Source organism: Tachypleus tridentatus, chromosome 10 (genome assembly GCF_004210375.1).
Source record: "Tachypleus tridentatus isolate NWPU-2018 chromosome 10, ASM421037v1, whole genome shotgun sequence".
NCBI lineage: Eukaryota > Metazoa > Arthropoda > Merostomata > Xiphosura > Limulidae > Tachypleus > Tachypleus tridentatus.
In genome coordinates, this window is record NC_134834.1 from 116,668,318 (window position 1) to 116,693,511 (window position 25,194).

At 31.7% G+C, this 25,194-nt stretch overlaps 1 protein-coding gene across 1 annotated transcript in view; it reads right to left on the reverse strand.

Annotated features, from left to right (window-relative positions):
- LOC143230147 (cytoplasmic dynein 2 heavy chain 1-like) overlaps positions 1-25,194 on the reverse strand; it is a 291,177-nt gene that overhangs the window by 133,248 nt on the left and 132,735 nt on the right. Inside the window, 1 exon segment of the mRNA XM_076463222.1 lies at positions 24,512-24,667. Coding sequence (XP_076319337.1) covers positions 24,512-24,667 — 156 coding nt within the window.

Here is a 25,194-nt window from a genome sequence, read left to right on the forward strand (position 1 = left end):
ACATCTAAATCTTTGTTATTACAACTTAAGCTACTCACTGATATGATACAAGTACATCTAAATCTGTATTACTTCAACTTAAGCTACTCACTGCTATGATACAAGTACATCTAAATCTGTATTACTTCAACTTAAGCTACTCACTCCTATGATACATCTAAATCTTTGTTACTACAACTTAAGCTACCCACTGATATGATACAAGTACATCTAAATCTGTATTACTTCAACTTAAGCTACTCACTCCTATGATACAAGTACATCTAAATCTTTGTTACTACAACTTAAGCTACCCACTGATATGATACAAGTACATCTAAATCTGTATTACTTCAACTTAAGCTACTCACTCCTATGATACAAGTACATCTAAATCTTTGTTACTTCAACTTAAGCTACTCACTCCTATGATACAAGTACATCTAAATCTGTATTACTTCAACTTAAGCTATTCACGCCTATGATACAAGTACATCTAAATCTTTGTTATTACAACTTAAGCTACTCACTGATATGATACAAGTACATCTAAATCTGTATTACTTCAACTTAAGCTACTCACTGCTATGATACAAGTACATCTAAATCTGTATTACTTCAACTTAAGCTACTCACTCCTATGATACATCTAAATCTTTGTTACTACAACTTAAGCTACCCACTGATATGATACAAGTACATCTAAATCTGTATTACTTCAACTTAAGCTACTCACTCCTATGATACAAGTACATCTAAATCTTTGTTACTACAACTTAAGCTACTCACTGCTATGATACAAGTACATCTAAATCTGTATTACTTCAACTTAAGCTATTCACTCCTATGATACAAGTACATCTAAATCTTTGTTACTACAACTTAAGCTACTCACTGCTATGATACAAGTACATCCAAATCTGTATTACTTCAACTTAAGCTACTCACTGCTATGATACAAGTACATCTAAATCTGTATTACTTCAACTTAAGCTACTCACTGCTATGATACAAGTACATCTAAATCTGTATTACTTCAACTTAAGCTACTCACTCCTATGATACAAGCACATCTAAATCGGTATTACTTCAACTTAAGCTATTCACTCCAATGATACAAGCACATCTAAATCTGTATTACTTCAACTTAAGCTACTCACTGATATGATACAAGCACATCTAAATCTTTGTTACTTCAACCTAAGCTACTCACTGATATGATACAAGCACATCTAAATCTGTATTACTTCAACTTAAGCTATTCACTTCTATGATACAAGCACATCTAAATCTGTATTACTTCAACTTAAGCTACTCACTGCTATGATACAAGTACATCTAAATCTTTGTTACTTCAACCTAAGCTACTCACTGATATGATACAAGTACATCTAATTCTGTATTACTTCAACTTAAGCTACTCACTGATATGATACAAGCACATCTAAATCTTTGTTACTACAACTTAAGCTACTCACTGATATGATACAAGTACATCTAAATCTTTGTTATTACAACTTAAGCTACTCACTGCTATGATACAAGTACATCTAAATCTTTGTTACTACAACTTAAGCTACTCACTGCTATGATACAAGTACATCTAAATCTTTGTTATTACAACTTAAGCTACTCACTGCTATGATACAAGTACATCTAATTCTGTATTACTTCAACTTAAGCTACTCACTCCTATGATACAAGTACATCTAAATCTTTGTTACTTCAACTTAAGCTACTCACTGCTATGATACAAGTACATCTAAATCTGTATTACTTCAACTTAAGCTACTCACTCCTATGATACAAGCACATCTAAATCTGTATTACTTCAACTTAAGCTACTCACTGCTATGATACAAGTACATCTAAATCTGTATTACTTCAACTTAAGCTACTCACTCCTATGATACAAGTACATCTAAATCTGTATTACTTCAACTTAAGCTACTCACTCCTATGATACAAGTACATCTAAATCTGTATTACTTCAACTTAAGCTACTCACTGTTATGATACAAGTACATCTAAATCTGTATTACTTCAACTTAAGCTACTCACTGCTATGATACAAGTACATCTTAATCTTTGTTACTTCAACTTAAGCTACTCACTCCTATGATACAAGTACATCTAAATCTGTATTACTTCAACTTAAGCTATTCACTCCTATGATACAAGTACATCTAAATCTTTGTTATTACAACTTAAGCTACTCACTGATATGATACAAGTACATCTAAATCTGTATTACTTCAACTTAAGCTACTCACTGCTATGATACAAGTACATCTAAATCTGTATTACTTCAACTTAAGCTACTCACTCCTATGATACATCTAAATCTTTGTTACTACAACTTAAGCTACTCACTGCTATGATACAAGTACATCTAAATCTGTATTACTTCAACTTAAGCTACTCACTCCTATGATACATCTAAATCTTTGTTATTACAACTTAAGCTACTCACTGCTATGATACAAGTACATCTAAATCTTTGTTACTACAACTTAAGCTACTCACTGCTATGATACAAGTACATCTAAATCTGTATTACTTCAACTTAAGCTACTCACTGCTATGATACAAGTACATCTAAATCTGTATTACTTCAACTTAAGCTACTCACTGCTATGATACAAGTACATCTAAATCTGTATTACTTCAACTTAAGCTACTCACTCCTATGATACATCTAAATCTTTGTTACTACAACTTAAGCTACTCACTGCTATGATACAAGTACATCTAAATCTGTATTACTTCAACTTAAGCTACTCACTGCTATGATACAAGTACATCTAAATCTTTGTTATTACAACTTAAGCTACTCACTCCTATGATACAAGTACATCTAAATCTGTATTACTTCAACTTAAGCTACTCACTGCTATGATACAAGTACATCTAAATCTGTATTACTTCAACTTAAGCTACTCACTGCTATGATACAAGTACATCTAAATCTTTGTTACTACAACTTAAGCTACTCACCCTATGATACAAGTACATCTAAATCTGTATTACTTCAACTTAAGCTACTCACTGCTATGATACAAGTACATCTAAATCTGTATTACTTCAACTTAAGCTACTCACTGCTATGATACAAGTACATCTAAATCTGTATTACTTCAACTTAAGCTATTCACTCCTATGATACAAGTACATCTAAATCTGTATTACTTCAACTTAAGCTATTCACTCCTATGATACAAGTACATCTTAATCTTTGTTACTTCAACTTAAGCTACTCACTCCTATGATACAAGTACATCTAAATCTGTATTACTTCAACTTAAGCTACTCACTGCTATGATACAAGTACATCTTAATCTTTGTTACTTCAACTTAAGCTACTCACTCCTATGATACAAGTACATCTAAATCTGTATTACTTCAACTTAAGCTATTCACTCCTATGATACAAGTACATCTAAATCTTTGTTATTACAACTTAACCTACTCACTGATATGATACAAGTACATCTAAATCTGTATTACTTCAACTTAAGCTACTCACTGCTATGATACAAGTACATCTTAATCTTTGTTACTTCAACTTAAGCTACTGACTCCTATGATACAAGTACATCTAAATCTGTATTACTTCAACTTAAGCTATTCACGCCTATGATACAAGTACATCTAAATCTTTGTTATTACAACTTAAGCTACTCACTGATATGATACAAGTACATCTAAATCTGTATTACTTCAACTTAAGCTACTCACTCCTATGATACATCTAAATCTTTGTTACTACAACTTAAGCTACCCACTGATATGATACAAGTACATCCAAATCTGTATTACTTCAACTTAAGCTACTCAGTCCTATGATACAAGTACAACTAAATCTTTGTTACTACAACTTAAGCTACTCACTGATATGATACAAGTACATCTAAATCTGTATTACTTCAACTTAAGCTACTCACTGCTATGATACAAGTACATCCAAATCTGTATTACTTCAACTTAAGCTACTCACTCCTATGATACAAGTACATCTAAATCTGTATTACTTCAACTTAAGCTACTCACTGCTATGATACAAGTACATCTAAATCTGTATTACTTCAACTTAAGCTACTCACTGCTATGATACAAGTACATCTAAATCTGTATTACTTCAACTTAAGCTACTCACTGCTATGATACAAGTACATCTAAATCTGTATTACTTCAACTTAAGCTACTCACTGCTATGACACAAGTACATCTAAATCTGTATTACTTCAACTTAAGCTACTCACTGCTATGATACAAGTACATCTTAATCTTTGTTACTTCAACTTAAGCTACTCACTCCTATGATACAAGTACATCTAAATCTGTATTACTTCAACTTAAGCTACTCACTGCTATGATACAAGTACATCTTAATCTTTGTTACTTCAACTTAAGCTACTCACTCCTATGATACAAGTACATCTAAATACGTATTACTTCAACTTAGGTTACTCACTCCTATGATACAAGTACATCTAAATCTTTGTTACTTCAAGTTAAGCTATTCACTCCTATGATACAAGTACATCTAAATCTGTATTACTTCAACTTAAGCTACTCACTGCTATGATACAAGTACATCTAAATCTGTATTACTTCAACTTAAGCTACTCACTGATATGATACAAGTACATCTAAATCTTTGTTACTTCAACTTAAGCTACTCACTCCTATGATACAAGTACATCTAAATCTTTGTTACTACAACTTAAGCTACTCACTCCTATGATACAAGTACATCTAAATCTGTATTACTTCAACTTAAGCTACTCACTGCTATGATACAAGTACATCTAAATCTGTATTACTTCAACTTAAGCTACTCACTGCTATGATACAAGTACATCTAAATCTGTATTACTTCAACTTAAGCTATTCACTCCTATGATACAAGTACATCTAAATCTGTATTACTTCAACTTAAGCTATTCACTCCTATGATACAAGTACATCTTAATCTTTGTTACTTCAACTTAAGCTACTCACTGCTATGATACAAGTACATCTAAATCTGTATTACTTCAACTTAAGCTACTCACTGCTATGATACAAGTACATCTAAATCTGTGTTACTTCAACTTAAGCTACTCACTCCTATGATACAAGTACATCTAAATCTGTATTACTTCAACTTAAGCTATTCACTCCTATGATACAAGTACATCTAAATCTTGTTATTACAACTTAAGCTACTCACTGATATGATACAAGTACATCTAAATCTGTATTACTTCAACTTAAGCTACTCACTGCTATGATACAAGTACATCTTAATCTTGTTACTTCAACTTAAGCTACTCACCCTATGATACAAGTACATCTAAATCTGTATTACTTCAACTTAAGCTATTCACGCCTATGATACAAGTACATCTAAATCTTTGTTACTACAACTTAAGCTACTCACTGATATGATACAAGTACATCTAAATCTGTATTACTTCAACTTAAGCTACTCACTGCTATGATACAAGTACATCTAAATCTGTATTACTTCAACTTAAGCTACTCACTCCTATGATACATCTAAATCTTTGTTACTACAACTTAAGCTACCCACTGATATGATACAAGTACATCCAAATCTGTATTACTTCAACTTAAGCTACTCAGTCCTATGATACAAGTACATCTAAATCTGTATTACTTCAACTTAAGCTACTCACTGCTATGATACAAGTACATCTAAATCTGTATTACTTCAACTTAAGCTACTCACTCCTATGATACATCTAAATCTTTGTTACTACAACTTAAGCTACCCACTGATATGATACAAGTACATCCAAATCTGTATTACTTCAACTTAAGCTACTCACTGCTATGATACAAGTACATCTAAATCTGTATTACTTCAACTTAAGCTACTCACTCCTATGATACAAGTACATCTAAATCTGTATTACTTCAACTTAAGCTACTCACTGCTATGATACAAGTACATCTAAATCTGTATTACTTCAACTTAAGCTACTCACTGCTATGATACAAGTACATCTAAATCTGTATTACTTCAACTTAAGCTACTCACTCCTATGATACAAGTACATCTAAATCTGTATTACTTCAACTTAAGCTACTCACTGCTATGACACAAGTACATCTAAATCTGTATTACTTCAACTTAAGCTACTCACTGCTATGATACAAGTACATCTAAATCTTTGTTACTTCAACTTAAGCTACTCACTCCTATGATACAAGTACATCTAAATCTGTATTACTTCAACTTAAGCTATTCACTCCTATGATACAAGTACATCTAAATCTTTGTTATTACAACTTAAGCTACTCACTGATATGATACAAGTACATCTAAATCTGTATTACTCAACTTAAGCTACTCACTGCTATGATACAAGTACATCTAAATCTGTATTACTTCAACTTGCTACTCACCCTATGATACAAGTACATCTAAATCTGTATTACTCAACTTAAGCTACTCACTGCTATGATACAAGTACATCTAAATCTTTGTTACTACAACTTAAGCTACTCACTGCTATGATACAAGTACATCTAAATCTGTATTACTTCAACTTAAGCTACTCACTGATATGATACAAGTACATCTAAATCTTTGTTACTTCAACTTAAGCTACTCACTGCTATGATACAAGTACATCTAAATCTGTATTACTTCAACTTAAGATACTCACTGCTATGATACAAGTACATCTAAATCTGTTACTTCAACTTAAGCTACTCACTGCTATGATACAAGTACATCTAAATCTGTATTACTTCAACTTAAGCTACTCACTGCTATGATACAAGTACATCTAAATCTGTATTACTTCAACTTAAGCTACTCACTGCTATGATACAAGTACATCTAAATCTGTATTACTTCAACTTAAGCTACTCACTCCTATGGTACAAGCACATCTAAATATGTATTACTTCAACTTAAGCTATTCACTCCTATGATACAAGTACAACTAAATCTTTGTTACTACAACTTAAGCTACTCACTGATATGATACAAGTACATCCAAATCTGTATTACTTCAACTTAAGCTACTCACTCCTATGATACAAGTACATCTAAATCTGTATTACTTCAACTTAAGCTACTCACTGCTATGACACAAGTACATCTAAATCTGTATTACTTCAACTTAAGCTACTCACTCCTATGATACAAGTACATCTAAATCTGTATTACTTCAACTTAAGCTACTCACTGCTATGATACAAGTACATCTAAATCTGTATTACTTCAACTTAAACTATTCAATGCTATGATACAAGTACATCCAAATCTGTATTACTTCAACTTAAGCTACTCACTCCTATGATACAAGTACATCTAAATCTTTGTTACTACAACTTAAGCTACTCACTGCTATGATACAAGTACATCTAAATCTGTATTACTTCAACTTAAGCTACTCACCCTATGATACAAGTACATCTAAATCTTTGTTACTCAACTTAAGCTACCACTGCTATGATACAAGTACATCTAAATCTGTATTACTTCAACTTAAGCTACTCACTCCTATGATACAAGTACATCTAAATCTTTGTTACTTCAACTTAAGCTACTCACTCCTATGATACAAGTACATCTAAATCTGTATTACTTCAACTTAAGCTATTCAATTCCTATGATACAAGTACATCTAAATCTTTATTATTACAACTTAAGCTACTCACTGATATGATACAAGTACATCTAAATCTGTATTACTTCAACTTAAGCTACTCACCTATGATACAAGTACATCTAAATCTGTATTACTTCAACTTAAGCTACTCACTTATGATACAAGTACATCTAAATCTTTGTTATTACAACTTAAGCTACTCACTGATATGATACAAGTACATCTAAATCTGTATTACTTCAACTTAAGCTACTCACTCCTATGATACAAGTACATCTAAATCTGTATTACTTCAACTTAAGCTACCACTGCTATGATACAAGTACATCTAAATCTGTATTACTCAACTTAAGCTATTCACCCTATGATACAAGTACATCTAAATCTCTATTACTTCAACTTAAGCTACTCACTGATATGATACAAGCACATCTAAATCTGTATTACTTCAACTTAAGCTATTCACTTCTATGATACAAGCACATCTAAATCTGTATTACTTCAACTTAAGCTACTCACTGCTATGATACAAGCACATCTAAATCTGTATTACTTCAACTTAAGCTACTCACTGCTATGATACAAGTACATCTAAATCTGTATTACTCAACTTAAGCTACTCACTGCTATGATACAAGTACATCTAAATCTTTGTTACTTCAACTTAAGCTACTCACTCCTATGATACAAGTACATCTAAATCTGTATTACTTCAACTTAAGCTACTCACTGATATGATACAAGTACATCTAAATCTTTGTTACTTCAACTTAAGCTACTCACTGATATGATACAAGTACATCTAAATCTGTATTACTTCAACTTAAGCTACTCACTCCTATGATACAAGTACATCTAAATCTGTATTACTTCAACTTAAGCTATTCACTCCTATGATACAAGTACATCTAAATCTGTATTACTTCAACTTAAGCTACTCACCCTATGATACAAGTACATCTAAATCTGTATTACTTCAACTTAAGCTATTCACTCCTATGATACAAGTACATCTAAATCTCTATTACTTCAACTTAAGCTACTCACTGATATGATACAAGCACATCTAAATCTGTATTACTTCAACTTAAGCTATTCACTTCTATGATACAAGCACATCTAAATCTGTATTACTTCAACTTAAGCTACTCACTGCTATGATACAAGTACATCTAAATCTTTGTTACTTCAACTTGCTACAACTCCCTATGATACAAATACATCTAAATCTTTGTTACTTCAACCTAAGCTACTCACTGATATGATACAAGTACATCTAATTCTGTATTACTTCAACTTAAGCTACTCACTGATATGATACAAGTACATCTAAATCTGTATTACTTCAACTTAAGCTACTCACTGCTATGATACAAGTACATCTAAATCTGTATTACTTCAACTTAAGCTACTCACTGCTATGATACAAGTACATCTAAATCTGTATTACTTCAACTTAAGCTACTCACTGCTTTGATACAAGTACATCTAATTCTGTATTACATCAACTTAAGCTACTCACTCCTATGATACAAGCACATCTAAATCTGTATTACTTCAACTTAAGCTATTCACTCCTATGATACAAGCACATCTAAATCTGTATTACTTCAACTTAAGCTACTCACTGATATGATACAAGCACATCTAAATCTGTATTACTTCAACTTAAGCTATTCACTCCTATGATACAAGCACATCTAAATCTGTATTACTTCAACTTAAGCTACTCACTGATATGATACAAGTACATCTAAATCTGTATTACTTCAACTTAAGCTACTCACTGCTATGATACAAGTACATCTAAATCTGTATTACTTCAACTTAAGCTACTCACTGCTTTGATACAAGTACATCTAATTCTGTATTACATCAACTTAAGCTACTCACTCCTATGATACAAGTACATCTAAATCTTTGTTACTACAACTTAAGCTACTCACTGCTATAATACAAGTACATCTAAATCTGTATTACTTCAACTTAAGCTATTCACTCCTATGATACAAGCACATCTAAATCTGTATTACTTCAACTTAAGCTACTCACTGCTATGATACAAGTACATCCAAATCTGTATTACTTCAACTTAAGCTACTCACTGCTATGATACAAGTACATCTAAATCTGTATTACTTCAACTTAAGCTACTCACTGCTATGATACAAGTACATCTAAATCTGTATTACTTCAACTTAAGCTACTCACTGCTATGATACAAGTACATCTAAATCTGTATTACTTCAACTTAAGCTACTCACCCTATGATAAGCACATCTAAATCTGTATTACTTCAACTTAAGCTATTCACTTCTATGATACAAGTACATCTAAATCTGTATTACTTCAACTTAAGCTACTCACTCCTATGATACAAGCACATCTAAATCTGTATTACTTCAACTTAAGCTACTCACTGCTATGATACAAGTACATCTAAATCTGTATTACTTCAACTTAAGCTACTCACTCCTATGATACAAGCACATCTAAATCTGTATTACTTCAACTTAAGCTATTCACTTCTATGATACAAGTACATCTAAATCTGTATTACATCAACTTAAGCTACTCACTCCTATGATACAAGCACATCTAAATCTGTATTACTTCAACTTAAGCTATTCACTCCTATGATACAAGCACATCTAAATCTGTATTACTTCAACTTAAGCTACTCACTGCTATGATACAAGTACATCCAAATCTGTATTACTTCAACTTAAGCTACTCACTGCTATGATACAAGTACATCTAAATCTGTATTACTTCAACTTAAGCTACTCACTGCTATGATACAAGTACATCTAAATCTGTATTACTTCAACTTAAGCTACTCACTGCTATGATACAAGTACATCTAAATCTGTATTACTTCAACTTAAGCTACTCACTCCTATGATACAAGTACATCTAAATCTGTATTACTTCAACTTAAGCTACTCACTGCTATGATACAAGTACATCTAAATCTGTATTACTTCAACTTAAGCTACTCACTGCTATGATACAAGTACATCTAAATCTGTATTACTTCAACTTAAGCTACTCACTCCTATGATACAAGCACATCTAAATCTGTATTACATCAACTTAAGCTATTCACTCCTATGATACAAATACATCTAAATCTTTGTTACTACAACTTAAGCTACTCACTGCTATAATACAAGTACATCTAAATCTGTATTACTTCAACTTAAGCTATTCACTTCTATGATACAAGCACATCTAAATCTGTATTACTTCAACTTAAGCTACTCACTCCTATGATACAAGTACATCTAAATCTGTATTACTTCAACTTAAGCTATTCACTTCTATGATACAAGCACATCTAAATCTGTATTACTTCAACTTAAGCTACTCACTGCTATGATACAAGTACATCTAAATCTGTATTACTTCAACTTAAGCTATTCACTTCTATGATACAAGTACATCTAAATCTTTGTTACTACAACTTAAGCTACTCACTGATATGATACAAGTACATCCAAATGTGTATTACTTCAACTTAAGCTACTCACTCCTATGATACAAGCACATCCAAATCTGTATTACTTCAACTTAAGCTACTCACTGCTATGATACAAGTACATCTAAATCTGTATTACTTCAACTTAAGCTATTCACTGCTATGATACAAGTACATCTAAATCTGTATTACTTCAACTTAAGCTACTCACTGCTATGATACAAGTACATCTAAATCTATATTACTTCAAGTTAAGCTATTCACTCCTATGATACAAGTACATCCAAATCTGTATTACTTCAACTTAAGCTACTCACTCCTATGATACAAGTACATCCAAATCTGTATTACTTCAACTTAAGCTACTCACTGCTATGATACAAGTACATCTAAATCTGTATTACTTCAACTTAAGCTATTCACTGCTATGATACAAGTACATCTAAATCTGTATTACTTCAACTTAAGCTACTCACTGATATGATACAAGCACATCTAAATCTGTATTACTTCAACTTAAACTACTCACTGCTATGATACAAGTACATCTAAATCTGTATTACTTCAACTTAAGCTACTCACCCTATGATACAAGCACATCCAAATCTGTATTACTTCAACTTAAGCTACTCACTGATATGATACAAGCACATCTAAATCTGTATTACTTCAACTTAAACTACTCACTGCTATGATACAAGTACATCTAAATCTGTATTACTTCAACTTAAGCTACTCACTCCTATGATACAAGCACATCTAAATCTGTATTACTTCAACTTAAGCTATTCACTGCTATGATACAAGTACATCCAAATCTGTATTACTTCAACTTAAGCTACTCACTGATATGATACAAGCACATCTAAATCTGTATTACTTCAACTTAAACTACTCACTGCTATGATACAAGTACATCTAAATCTGTATTACTTCAACTTAAGCTACTCACTCCTATGATACAAGCACATCTAAATCTGTATTACTTCAACTTAAGCTATTCACTGCTATGATACAAGTACATCTAAATCTGTATTACTTCAACTTAAGCTACTCACTGCTATGATACAAGCACATCTAAATCTGTATTACTTCAACTTAAGCTACTCACTGCTATGATACAAGTACATCTAAATCTGTATTACTTCAACTTAAGCTACTCACTGATATGATACAAGCACATCTAAATCTGTATTACTTCAACTTAAGCTACTCACTGCTATGATACAAGTACATCTAAATCTGTATTACTTCAACTTAAGCTACTCACTCCTATGATACAAGCACATCCAAATCTGTATTACTTCAACTTAAGCTACTCACTGATATGATACAAGCACATCTAAATCTGTATTACTTCAACTTAAACTACTCACTGCTATGATACAAGTACATCTAAATCTGTATTACTTCAACTTAAGCTACTCACTCCTATGATACAAGCACATCTAAATCTGTATTACTTCAACTTAAGCTATTCACTGCTATGATACAAGTACATCTAAATCTGTATTACTTCAACTTAAGCTACTCACTGATATGATACAAGCACATCTAAATCTGTATTACTTCAACTTAAACTACTCACTGCTATGATACAAGTACATCTAAATCTGTATTACTTCAACTTAAGCTACTCACTCCTATGATACAAGTACATCTAAATCTGTATTACTTCAACTTAAGCTATTCACTGCTATGATACAAGTACATCCAAATCTGTATTACTTCAACTTAAGCTACTCACTGATATGATACAAGCACATCTAAATCTGTATTACTTCAACTTAAACTACTCACTGCTATGATACAAGTACATCTAAATCTGTATTACTTCAACTTAAGCTACTCACTCCTATGATACAAGCACATCTAAATCTGTATTACTTCAACTTAAGCTACTCACTCCTATGATACAAGCACATCTAAATCTGTATTACTTCAACTTAAACTACTCACTGCTATGATACAAGTACATCTAAATCTGTATTACTTCAACTTAAGCTACTCACTCCTATGATACAAGCACATCTAAATCTGTATTACTTCAACTTAAGCTATTCACTGCTATGATACAAGTACATCCAAATCTGTATTACTTCAACTTAAGCTACTCACTGATATGATACAAGCACATCTAAATCTGTATTACTTCAACTTAAACTACTCACTGCTATGATACAAGTACATCTAAATCTGTATTACTTCAACTTAAGCTACTCACTCCTATGATACAAGCACATCTAAATCTGTATTACTTCAACTTAAGCTACTCACTCCTATGATACAAGCACATCTAAATCTGTATTACTTCAACTTAAGCTACTCACTGCTATGATACAAGTACATCTAAATCTGTATTACTTCAACTTAAGCTACTCACTCCTATGATACAAGCACATCTAAATCTGTATTACTTCAACTTAAGCTACTCACTGCTATGATACAAGTACATCTAAATCTGTATTACTTCAACTTAAGCTACTCACTGATATGATACAAGCACATCTAAATCTGTATTCCTTCAACTTAAACTACTCACTGCTATGATACAAGTACATCTAAATCTGTATTACTTCAACTTAAGCTACTCACCCCTATGATACAAGCACATCTAAATCTGTATTACTTCAACTTAAGCTACTCACTGCTATGATACAAGTACATCTAAATCTGTATTACTTCAACTTAAGCTACTCACTGCTATGATACAAGTACATCTAAATCTGTATTACTTCAACTTAAGCTACTCACTGCTATGATACAAGTACATCTAAATCTGTATTACTCAACTTAAGCTACTCACTGCTATGATACAAGTACATCTAAATCTGTATTACTTCAACTTAAGCTACTCACTCCTATGATACAAGTACATCTAAATCTGTATTACTTCAACTTAAGCTACTCACTCCTATGATACAAGCACATCTAAATCTGTATTACTTCAACTTAAGCTATTCACTCCTATGATACAAGCACATCTAAATCTGTATTACTTCAACTTAAGCTACTCACTGCTATGATACAAGTACATCTAAATCTGTATTACTTCAACTTAAGCTACTCACTCCTATGATACAAGTACATCTAATTCTGTATTACTTCAACTTAAGCTACTCACTCCTATGATACAAGTACATCTAAATCTGTATTACTTCAACTTAAGCTATTCACTCCTATGATACAAGCACATCTAAATCTGTATTACTTCAACTTAAGCTACTCACTGCTATGATACAAGTACATCTAAATCTGTATTACTTCAACTTAAGCTACTCACTCCTATGATACAAGTACATCTAAATCTGTATTACTTCAACTTAAGCTACTCACTGCTATGATACAAGTACATCTAAATCTGTATTACTTCAACTTAAGCTACTCACTCCTATGATACAAGTACATCTAAATCTGTATTACTTCAACTTAAGCTACTCACTGCTATGATACAAGTACATCTAAATCTGTATTACTTCAACTTAAGCTACTCACTCCTATGATACAAGTACATCTAAATCTGTATTACTTCAACTTAAGCTATTCACTCCTATGATACAAGTACATCTAAATCTTTGTTACTACAACTTAAGCTATTCACTGCTATGATACAAGTACATCTAAATCTTTGTTACTTCAACTTAAGCTACTCACTGCTATGATACAAGTACATCTAAATCTTTGTTACTTCAACTTAAGCTATTCACTCCTATGATACAAGTACATCTAAATCTGTATTACTTCAACTTAAGCTACTCACTGCTATGATACAAGTACATCTAAATCTTTGTTACTTCAACTTAAGCTATTCACTCCTATGATACAAGTACATCTAAATCTGTATTACTTCAACTTAAGCTACTCACTGCTATGATACAAGTAAATCTAAATCTGTATTACTTCAACTTAAGCTACTCACTGCTATGATACAAGTACATCTTAATCTTTGTTACTTCAACTTAAACTACTCACTCCTATGATACAAGTACATCTAAATCTGTATTACTTCAACTTAAGCTACTCACTGCTATGATACAAGTACATCTAAATCTTTGTTACTTCAACTTAAGCTACTCACTGCTATGATACAAGTACATCTAAATCTGTATTACTTCAACTTAAGCTACTCACTGCTATGATACAAGTACATCTAAATCTGTATTACTTCAACTTAAGCTACTCACTGCTATGATACAAGTACATCTAAATCTTTGTTACTACAACTTAAGCTACTCACTGATATGATACAAGTACATCCAAATCTGTATTACTTCAACTTAAGCTACTCACTCCTATGATACAAGTACATCTAAATCTTTGTTACTACAACTTAAGCTACTCACTGATATGATACAAGTACATCCAAATCTGTATTACTTCAACTTAAGCTACTCACTCCTATGATACAAGCACATCCAAATCTGTATTACTTCAACTTCAGCTACTCACTGCTATGATACAAGTACATCTAAATCTGTATTACTTCAACTTAAGCTACTCACTGCTATGATACAAGTACATCTAAATCTGTATTACTTCAAGTTAAGCTATTCACTCCTATGATACAAGTACATCCAAATCTGTATTACTTCAACTTAAGCTACTCACTCCTATGATACAAGCACATCTAAATCTGTATTACTTCAACTTAAGCTATTCACTCCTATGATACAAGCACATCCAAATCTGTATTACTTCAACTTAAGCTACTCACTGCTATGATACAAGTACATCTAAATCTCTATTACTTCAACTTAAGCTACTCACTGCTATGATACAAGTACATCCAAATCTGTATTACTTCAACTTAAGCTACTCACTCCTATGATACAAGCACATCTAAATCTGTATTACTTCAACTTAAGCTACTCACTGCTATGATACAAGTACATCTAAATCTGTATTACTTCAACTTAAGCTACTCACTGCTATGATACAAGTACATCTAATTCTGTATTACTTCAACTTAAGCTACTCACTCCTATGATACAAGCACATCTAAATCTGTATTACTTCAACTTAAGCTATTCACTCCCATGATACAAGTACATCTAATCTGTATTACTTCAACTTAAGCTACTCACTCCTACGATACAAGTACATCTAAATCTGTATTACTTCAACTTAAGCTACTCACTGCTATGATACAAGTACATCTTAATCTTTGTTACTTCAACTTAAGCTACTCACTCCTATGATACAAGTACATCTAAATCTGTATTACTTCAACTTAAGCTACTCACTGCTATGATACAAGTACATCTTAATCTTTGTTACTTCAACTTAAGCTACTCACTCCTATGATACAAGTACATCTAAATCTGTATTACTTCAACTTAAGCTACTCACTGCTATGATACAAGTACATCTTAATCTTTGTTACTTCAACTTAAGCTACTCACTCCTATGATACAAGTACATCTAAATCTGTATTACTTCAACTTAAGCTATTCACTCCTATGATACAAGTACATCTAAATCTTTGTTACTACAACTTAAGCTACTCACTGATATGATACAAGTACATCTAAATCTGTATTACTTCAACTTAAGCTACTCACTGCTATGATACAAGTACATCTAAATCTGTATTACTTCAACTTAAGCTACTCACTCCTATGATACAAGTACATCTAAATCTTTGTTACTACAACTTAAGCTACTCACTGCTATGATAAAAGTACATCTAAATCTGTATTACTTCAACTTAAGCTATTCACTGCTATGATACAAGTACATCCAAATCTGTATTACTTCAACTTAAGCTACTCACTCCTATGATACAAGTACATCTAAATCTGTATTACTTCAACTTAAGCTACTCACTGCTATGATACAAGTACATCTAAATCTCTATTACTTTAACTTAAGCTACTCACTGCTATGATACAAGTACATCTAAATCTGTATTACTTCAACTTAAGCTACTCACTCCTATGATACAAGTACATCTAAATCTTTGTTACTACAACTTAAGCTACTCACTGATATGATACAAGTACATCTAAATCTGTATTACTTCAACTTAAGCTACTCACTGCTATGATACAAGTACATCTAAATCTGTATTACTTCAACTTAAGCTACTCACTCCTATGATACAAGTACATCTAAATCTTTGTTACTACAACTTAAGCTACTCACTCCTATGATACAAGTACATCTAAATCTGTATTACTTCAACTTAAGCTACTCACTCCTATGATACAAGTACATCTAAATCTGTATTACTTCAACTTAAGCTACTCACTCCTATGATACAAGTACATCTAAATCTCTATTACTTCAACTTAAGCTACTCACTCCTATGATACAAGTACATCTAAATCTCTATTACTTCAACTTAAGCTACTCACTGATATGATACAAGTACATCTAAATCTGTATTACTTCAACTTAAGCTATTCACTCCTATGATACAAGCACATCTAAATCTGTATTACTTCAACTTAAGCTACTCACTCCTATGATACAAGCACATCTAAATCTGTATTACTTCAACTTAAGCTACTCACTCCTATGATACAAATACATCTAAATCTGTATTACTTCAACTTAAGCTATTCACTCCTATGATACAAGCACATCTAAATCTGTATTACTTCAACTTAAGCTACTCACTCCTATGATACAAGCACATCTAAATCTGTATTACTTCAACTTAAGCTACTCACTCCTATGATACAAATACATCTAAATCTGTATTACTTCAACTTAAGCTACTCACTCCTATGATACAAGTACATCCAAATCTGTATTATTTCAACTTAAGCTACTCACTCCTATGATACAAGTACATCTAAGTCTTTGTTACTTCAACTTAAGCTACTCACTCCTATGATACAATACATCTAAATCTGTATTACTTCAACTTAAGCTACTCACTCCTATGATACAAGCACATCTAAATCTGTATTACTTCAACTTAAGCTACTCACTGATATGATACAAGCACATCTAAATCTGTATTACTTCAACTTAAGCTACTCACTGATATGATACAAGTACATCTAAATCTGTATTACTTCAACTTAAGCTACTCACTGCTATGATACAAGTACATCTAAATCTGTATTACTTCAACTTAAGCTACTCACTGATATGATACAAGTACATCTAAATCTGTATTACTTCAACTTAAGCTACTCACTGCTATGATACAAGTACATCTAAATCTGTATTACTTCAACTTAAGCTACTCACTCCTATGATACAAGTACATCTAAATCTTTGTTACTTCAACTTAAGCTATTCACTTCTATGATACAAGTACATCTAAATCTTTGTTACTACAACTTAAGCTACTCACTGCTATGATACAAGTACATCCAAATCTGTATTACTTCAACTTAAGCTACTCACTCCTATGATACAAGTACATCTAAATCTTTGTTACTACAACTTAAGCTACTCACTGATATGATACAAGTACATCCAAATCTGTATTACTTCAACTTAAGCTACTCACTCCTATGATACAAGCACATCTAAATCTGTATTACTTCAACTTAAGCTATTCACTTCTATGATACAAGTACATCTAAATCTGTATTACTTCAACTTAAGCTACTCACTCCTATGATACAAGTACATCTAAATCTTTGTTACTTCAACTTAAGCTACTCACTGCTATGATACAAGCACATCTAAATCTGTATTACTTCAACTTAAGCTACTCACTCCTATGATACAAGTACATCTAAATCTTTGTTACTTCAACTTAAGCTACTCACTGCTATGATACAAGCACATCTAAATCTGTATTACTTCAACTTAAGCTATTCACTCCTATGATACAAGTACATCCAAATCTGTATTACTACAACTTCAGCTACTCACTGCTATGATACAAGTACATCTAAATCTGTATTACTTCAACTTAAGCTACTCACTGCTATGATACAAGTACATCTAAATCTGTATTACTTCAAGTTAAGCTACTCACTCCTATGATACAAGTACATCCAAATCTGTATTACTTCAAGTTAAGCTATTCACTCCTATGATACAAGTACATCTAAATCTGTATTACTTCAACTTAAGCTACTCACTCCTATGATACAAGTACATCTAAATCTGTATTACTTCAACTTAAGCTACTCACTGCTATGATACAAGTACATCTAAATCTGTATTACTTCAACTTAAGCTACTCACTGCTATGATACAAGTACATCTAAATCTGTATTACTTGAACTTAAGCTACTCACTCCTATGATACAAGTACATCTAAATCTTTGTTACTTCAACTTAAGCTACTCACTCCTATGATACAAGTACATCTAAATCTGTATTACTTCAACTTAAGCTACTCACTGCTATGATACAAGTACATCTAAATCTGTATTACTTCAACTTAAGCTACTCACTGCTATGATACAAGTACATCTAAATCTGTATTACTTCAACTTAAGCTACTCACTGCTATGATACAAGTACATCTTAATCTTTGTTACTTCAACTTAAGCTACTCACTCCTATGATACAAGTACATCTAAATCTGTATTACTTCAACTTAAGCTATTCACTCCTATGATACAAGTACATCTAAATCTGTATTACTTCAACTTAAGCTACTCACTGCTATGATACAAGTACATCTAAATCTGTATTACTTCAACTTAAGCTACTCACTGCTATGATACAAGTACATCTTAATCTTTGTTACTTCAACTTAAGCTACTCACTCCTATGATACAAGTACATCTAAATCTGTATTACTTCAACTTAAGCTATTCACTCCTATGATACAAGTACATCTAAATCTTTGTTACTACAACTTAAGCTACTCACTGATATGATACAAGTACATCTAAATCTGTATTACTTCAACTTAAGCTACTCACTCCTATGATACAAGTACATCTAAATCTTTGTTACTACAACTTAAGCTACTCACTGCTATGATAAAAGTACATCTAAATCTGTATTACTTCAACTTAAGCTATTCACTGCTATGATACAAGTACATCCAAATCTGTATTACTTCAACTTAAGCTACTCACTCCTATGATACAAGTACATCTAAATCTGTATTACTTCAACTTAAGCTACTCACTGCTATGATACAAGTACATCTAAATCTCTATTACTTTAACTTAAGCTACTCACTGCTATGATACAAGTACATCTAAATCTGTATTACTTCAACTTAAGCTACTCACTCCTATGATACAAGTACATCTAAATCTTTGTTACTACAACTTAAGCTACTAACTGATATGATACAAGTACATCTAAATCTGTATTACTTCAACTTAAGCTACTCACTGCTATGATACAAGTACATCTAAATCTTTGTTACTTCAACTTAAGCTACTCACTGCTATGATACAAGTACATCTAAATCTTTGTTACTACAACTTAAGCTACTCACTCCTATGATACAAGTACATCTAAATCTGTATTACTTCAACTTAAGCTATTCACTCCTATGATACAAGCACATCTAAATCTGTATTACTTCAACTTAAGCTACTCACTCCTACGATACAAGTACATCTAAATCTGTATTACTTCAACTTAAGCTATTCACTCCTATGATACAAGTACATCTAAATCTTTGTTACTTCAACTTAAGCTACTCACTGATATGATACAAGTACATCTAAATCTGTATTACTTCAACTTAAGCTACTCACTGCTATGATACAAGTACATCTTAATCTGTATTACTTCAACTTAAGCTACTCACTCCTATGATACAAGTACATCTAAATCTTTGTTACTTCAACTTAAGCTACTCACTCCTACGATACAAGTACATCTAAATCTGTATTACTTCAACTTAAGCTATTCACTCCTATGATACAAGTACATCTAAATCTTTGTTACTTCAACTTAAGCTACTCACTGATATGATACAAGTACATCTAAATCTGTATTACTTCAACTTAAGCTACTCACTGCTATGATACAAGTACATCTAAATCTCTATTACTTCAACTTAAGCTACTCACTGATATGATACAAGTACATCTAAATCTTTGTTACTACAACTTAAGCTACTCACTCCTATGATACAAGTACATCTAAATCTGTATTACTTCAACTTAAGCTACTCACTCCTATGATACAAGTACATCTAAATCTGTATTACTTCAACTTAAGCTACTCACTGCTATGATACAAGTACATCTAAATCTTTGTTACTACAACTTAAGCTACTCACTGATATGATACAAGTACATCTAAATCTGTATTACTTCAACCTAAGCTATTCACTGCTATGATACAAGTACATCTAAATCTGTATTACTTCAACTTAAGCTACTCAGTGCTATGATACAAGTACATCTAAATCTGTATTACTTCAAGTTAAGCTATTCACTCCTATGATACAAGTACATCCAAATCTGTATTACTTCAACTTAAGCTACTCACTCCTATGATACAAGCACATTCAAATCTGTATTACTTCAACTTAAGGTACTCACTGCTATGATACTAGTACATCTAAATCTGTATTACTTCAACTTAAGCTATTCACTGCTATGATACAAGTACATCCAAATCTGTATTACTTCAACTTAAGCTACTCACTGATATGATACAAGTACATCTAAATCTGTATTACTTCAACTTAAGCTACTCACTGCTATGATACAAGTACATCTAAATCTGTATTACTTCAACTTAAGCTACTCACTGCTATGATACAAGTACATCTAAATCTGTATTACTTCAACTTAAGCTACTCACTCCTATGATACAAGTACATCTAAATCTTTGTTACTACAACTTAAGCTACTCACTCCTATGATACAAGTACATCTAAATCTGTATTACTTCAGCTTAAGCTACTCACTGCTATGATTACAAGTGCATCTAAATCTGTATTACTTCAACTTAAGCTACTCACTCCTATGATTACAAGCACATCTAAATCTGTATTACTTCAACTTAAGCTATTCACTGCTATGATACAAGTACATCTAAATCTGTATTACTTCAACTTAAGCTACTCACTGCTATGATACAAGTACATCTAAATCTGTATTACTTCAACTTAAGCTATTCACTCCTATGATACAAGCACATCTAAATATGTATTACTTCAACTTAAGCTACTCACTGCTATGATACAAGCACATCTAAATCTGTATTACTTCAACTTAAGCTACTCACTGCTATGATACAAGTACATCTAAATCTGTATTACTTCAACTTAAGCTACTCACTGCTATGATACAAGTACATCCAAATCTGTATTACTTCAACTTAAGCTACTCACTGATATGATACAAGTACATCTAAATCTGTATTACTTCAACTTAAGCTACTCACTGCTATGATACAAGTACATCTAAATCTGTATTACTTCAACTTAAGCTACTCACTGCTATGATACAAGTACATCTAAATCTTTGTTACTACAACTTAAGCTACTCACTGCTATGATACAAGTACATCTAAATCTGTATTACTTCAACTTAAGCTACTCACTCCTATGATACAAGTACATCTAAATCTTTGTTACTACAACTTAAGCTACTCACTCCTATGATACAAGTACATCTAAATCTGTATTACTTCAACTTAAGCTACTCACTGCTATGATACAAGTACATCTAAATCTGTATTACTTCAACTTAAGCTACTCACTCCTATGATACAAGTACATCTAAATCTGTATTACTTTAACTTAAGCTACTCACTCCTATGATACAAGTACATCTAAATCTCTATTACTTCAACTTAAGCTACTCACTGATATGATACAAGTACATCTAAATCTGTATTACTTCAACTTAAGCTACTCACTCCTATGATACAAACTTAAGCTACTCACTCCTATGATACAAGTACAACTAAATCTGTATTACTTCAACTTAAGCTACTCACTGCTATGATACAAGTACATCTAAATCTGTATTACTTCAACTTAAGCTATTCACTCCTATGATACAAGCACATCTAAATCTGTATTACTTCAAATTAAGCTACTCACTCCTATGATACAAATACATCTAAATCTGTATTACTTCAACTTAAGCTACTCACTGCTATGATACAAGTACATCCAAATCTGTATTACTTCAACTTAAGCTACTCACTCCTATGATACAAGTACATCTAAATCTTTGTTACTACAACTTAAGCTACTCACTGCTATGATACAAGTACATCTAAATCTTTGTTACTTCAACTTAAGCTACTCACTCCTATGATACAAGTACATCTAAATCTTTGTTACTACAACTTAAGCTACTCACTGCTATGATACAAGTACATCTAAATCTTTGTTACTTCAACTTAAGCTACTCACTCCTATGATACAAGTACATCTAAATCTTTGTTGCTACAACTTAAGCTACTCACTGCTATGATACAAGTACATCTAAATCTTTGTTACTTCAACTTAAGCTACTCACTCCTATGATACAAGTACATCTAAATCTTTGTTACTACAACTTAAGCTACTCACTCCTATGATACAAGTACATCTTAATCTTTGTTACTACAACTTAAGCTATTCACTGCTATGATACAAGTACATCTAAATCTGTATTACTTCAACTTAAGCTACTCACTGCTATGATACAAGTACATCTTAATCTTTGTTACTACAACTTAAGCTACTCACTCCTATGATACAAGTACATCTAAATCTGTATTACTTCAACTTAAGCTACTCACTGCTATGATACAAGTACATCTAAATCTTTGTTACTTCAACTTAAGCTACTCACTCCTATGATACAAGTACATCTAAATCTGTATTACTTCAACTTAAGCTACTCACTGCTATGATACAAGTACATCTAAATCTGTATTACTTCAACTTAAGCTACTCACTCCTATGATACAAGTACATCTAAATCTTTGTTACTACAACTTAAGCTACTCACTCCTATGATACAAGTACATCTAAATCTGTATTACTTCAACTTAAGCTACTCACTCCTATGATACAAGTACATCTAAATCTGTATTACTTCAACTTAAGCTACTCACTGCTATGATACAAGTACATTCACCTTTTACTTAACATATAAATTCCTGTATTTTAGAAGCATTATCATATAAGTAATAATAATTCTTCAACTATTTTCTATCTAATAAATATCATTTCACAGAAATTACTTAACATTTAGGTCAGTATTTAGTTTGTAATTTACATTACAAGTGTCATGCCCTCAATGTTAAAAAACAGGGCAGACTGGTTTAAACTCTATCCATTCATCCAAGTTTAAGGTGTTTCATAAACACAGTTTGCACTTGTTTTTAGTCACTGCTGAAATAATTTTATTAACTCTACAATTACAAGCACAAAATAATAGCCCAAACAGCTTTTTAACAATCACAAGTTAAAACCTTACCATCTCTAAAGTATCTTGATATTTGTTTGATGAAATACCCTGCTCTAACTTAATCACTGTTATAATGTTCAATCGTAGTGAAACACTTTATTTACCTCTTTTGCAAAGGTTTCCTTTGAAATGTTGGAAAGATTACTTCCTAAGCCTCTCAATAATCCAACAGCAAATTGAAGTTTGTTGTGAACCTCAACCAAATGAGAGAGACCATTCATAACAACCCCAACTAATGTAGTATCGACCACAAAGTCATTCTGAAATAAAACTCTTTCACAATATGAAACAGCTTAAGTACACAAGTTAAAGATTTTAAAGAGACATTTACAGTGATTAAGAAATCAGATAATACAAGTACTTGACATTCAAATTAAGTTAATGAGATACAATGTATGGTAAAACTTACTGTAACTGTTGAATAATCATAACAGCTTATAATTAAAAAATTAGCTTCACACACAAAATATAAAAATTATAAACCTTTTCATCATCAATTTTAAGATCTTCAGTTTGAAATAAACACCCTACATCCTTTCATCATTTTATTCCTAAAAGTTATTAATTCTTACATATTGCATAGCTTTGTTTGACATTTCTACAACTTAGCCATCATGTGTTCAGCAAACATGTGTTTCAGAAAAACAGATGGTAATAAGGTTTTTTCATATTAATTACAGTTTAATTTGGAAAAACTCTTCTACTGCAAACAAACCATATTACTTGGATTTAGGTTGTTCGACTGTCACATTCTTCTTTACAACAAGTATATGACTTGGATTTAGAT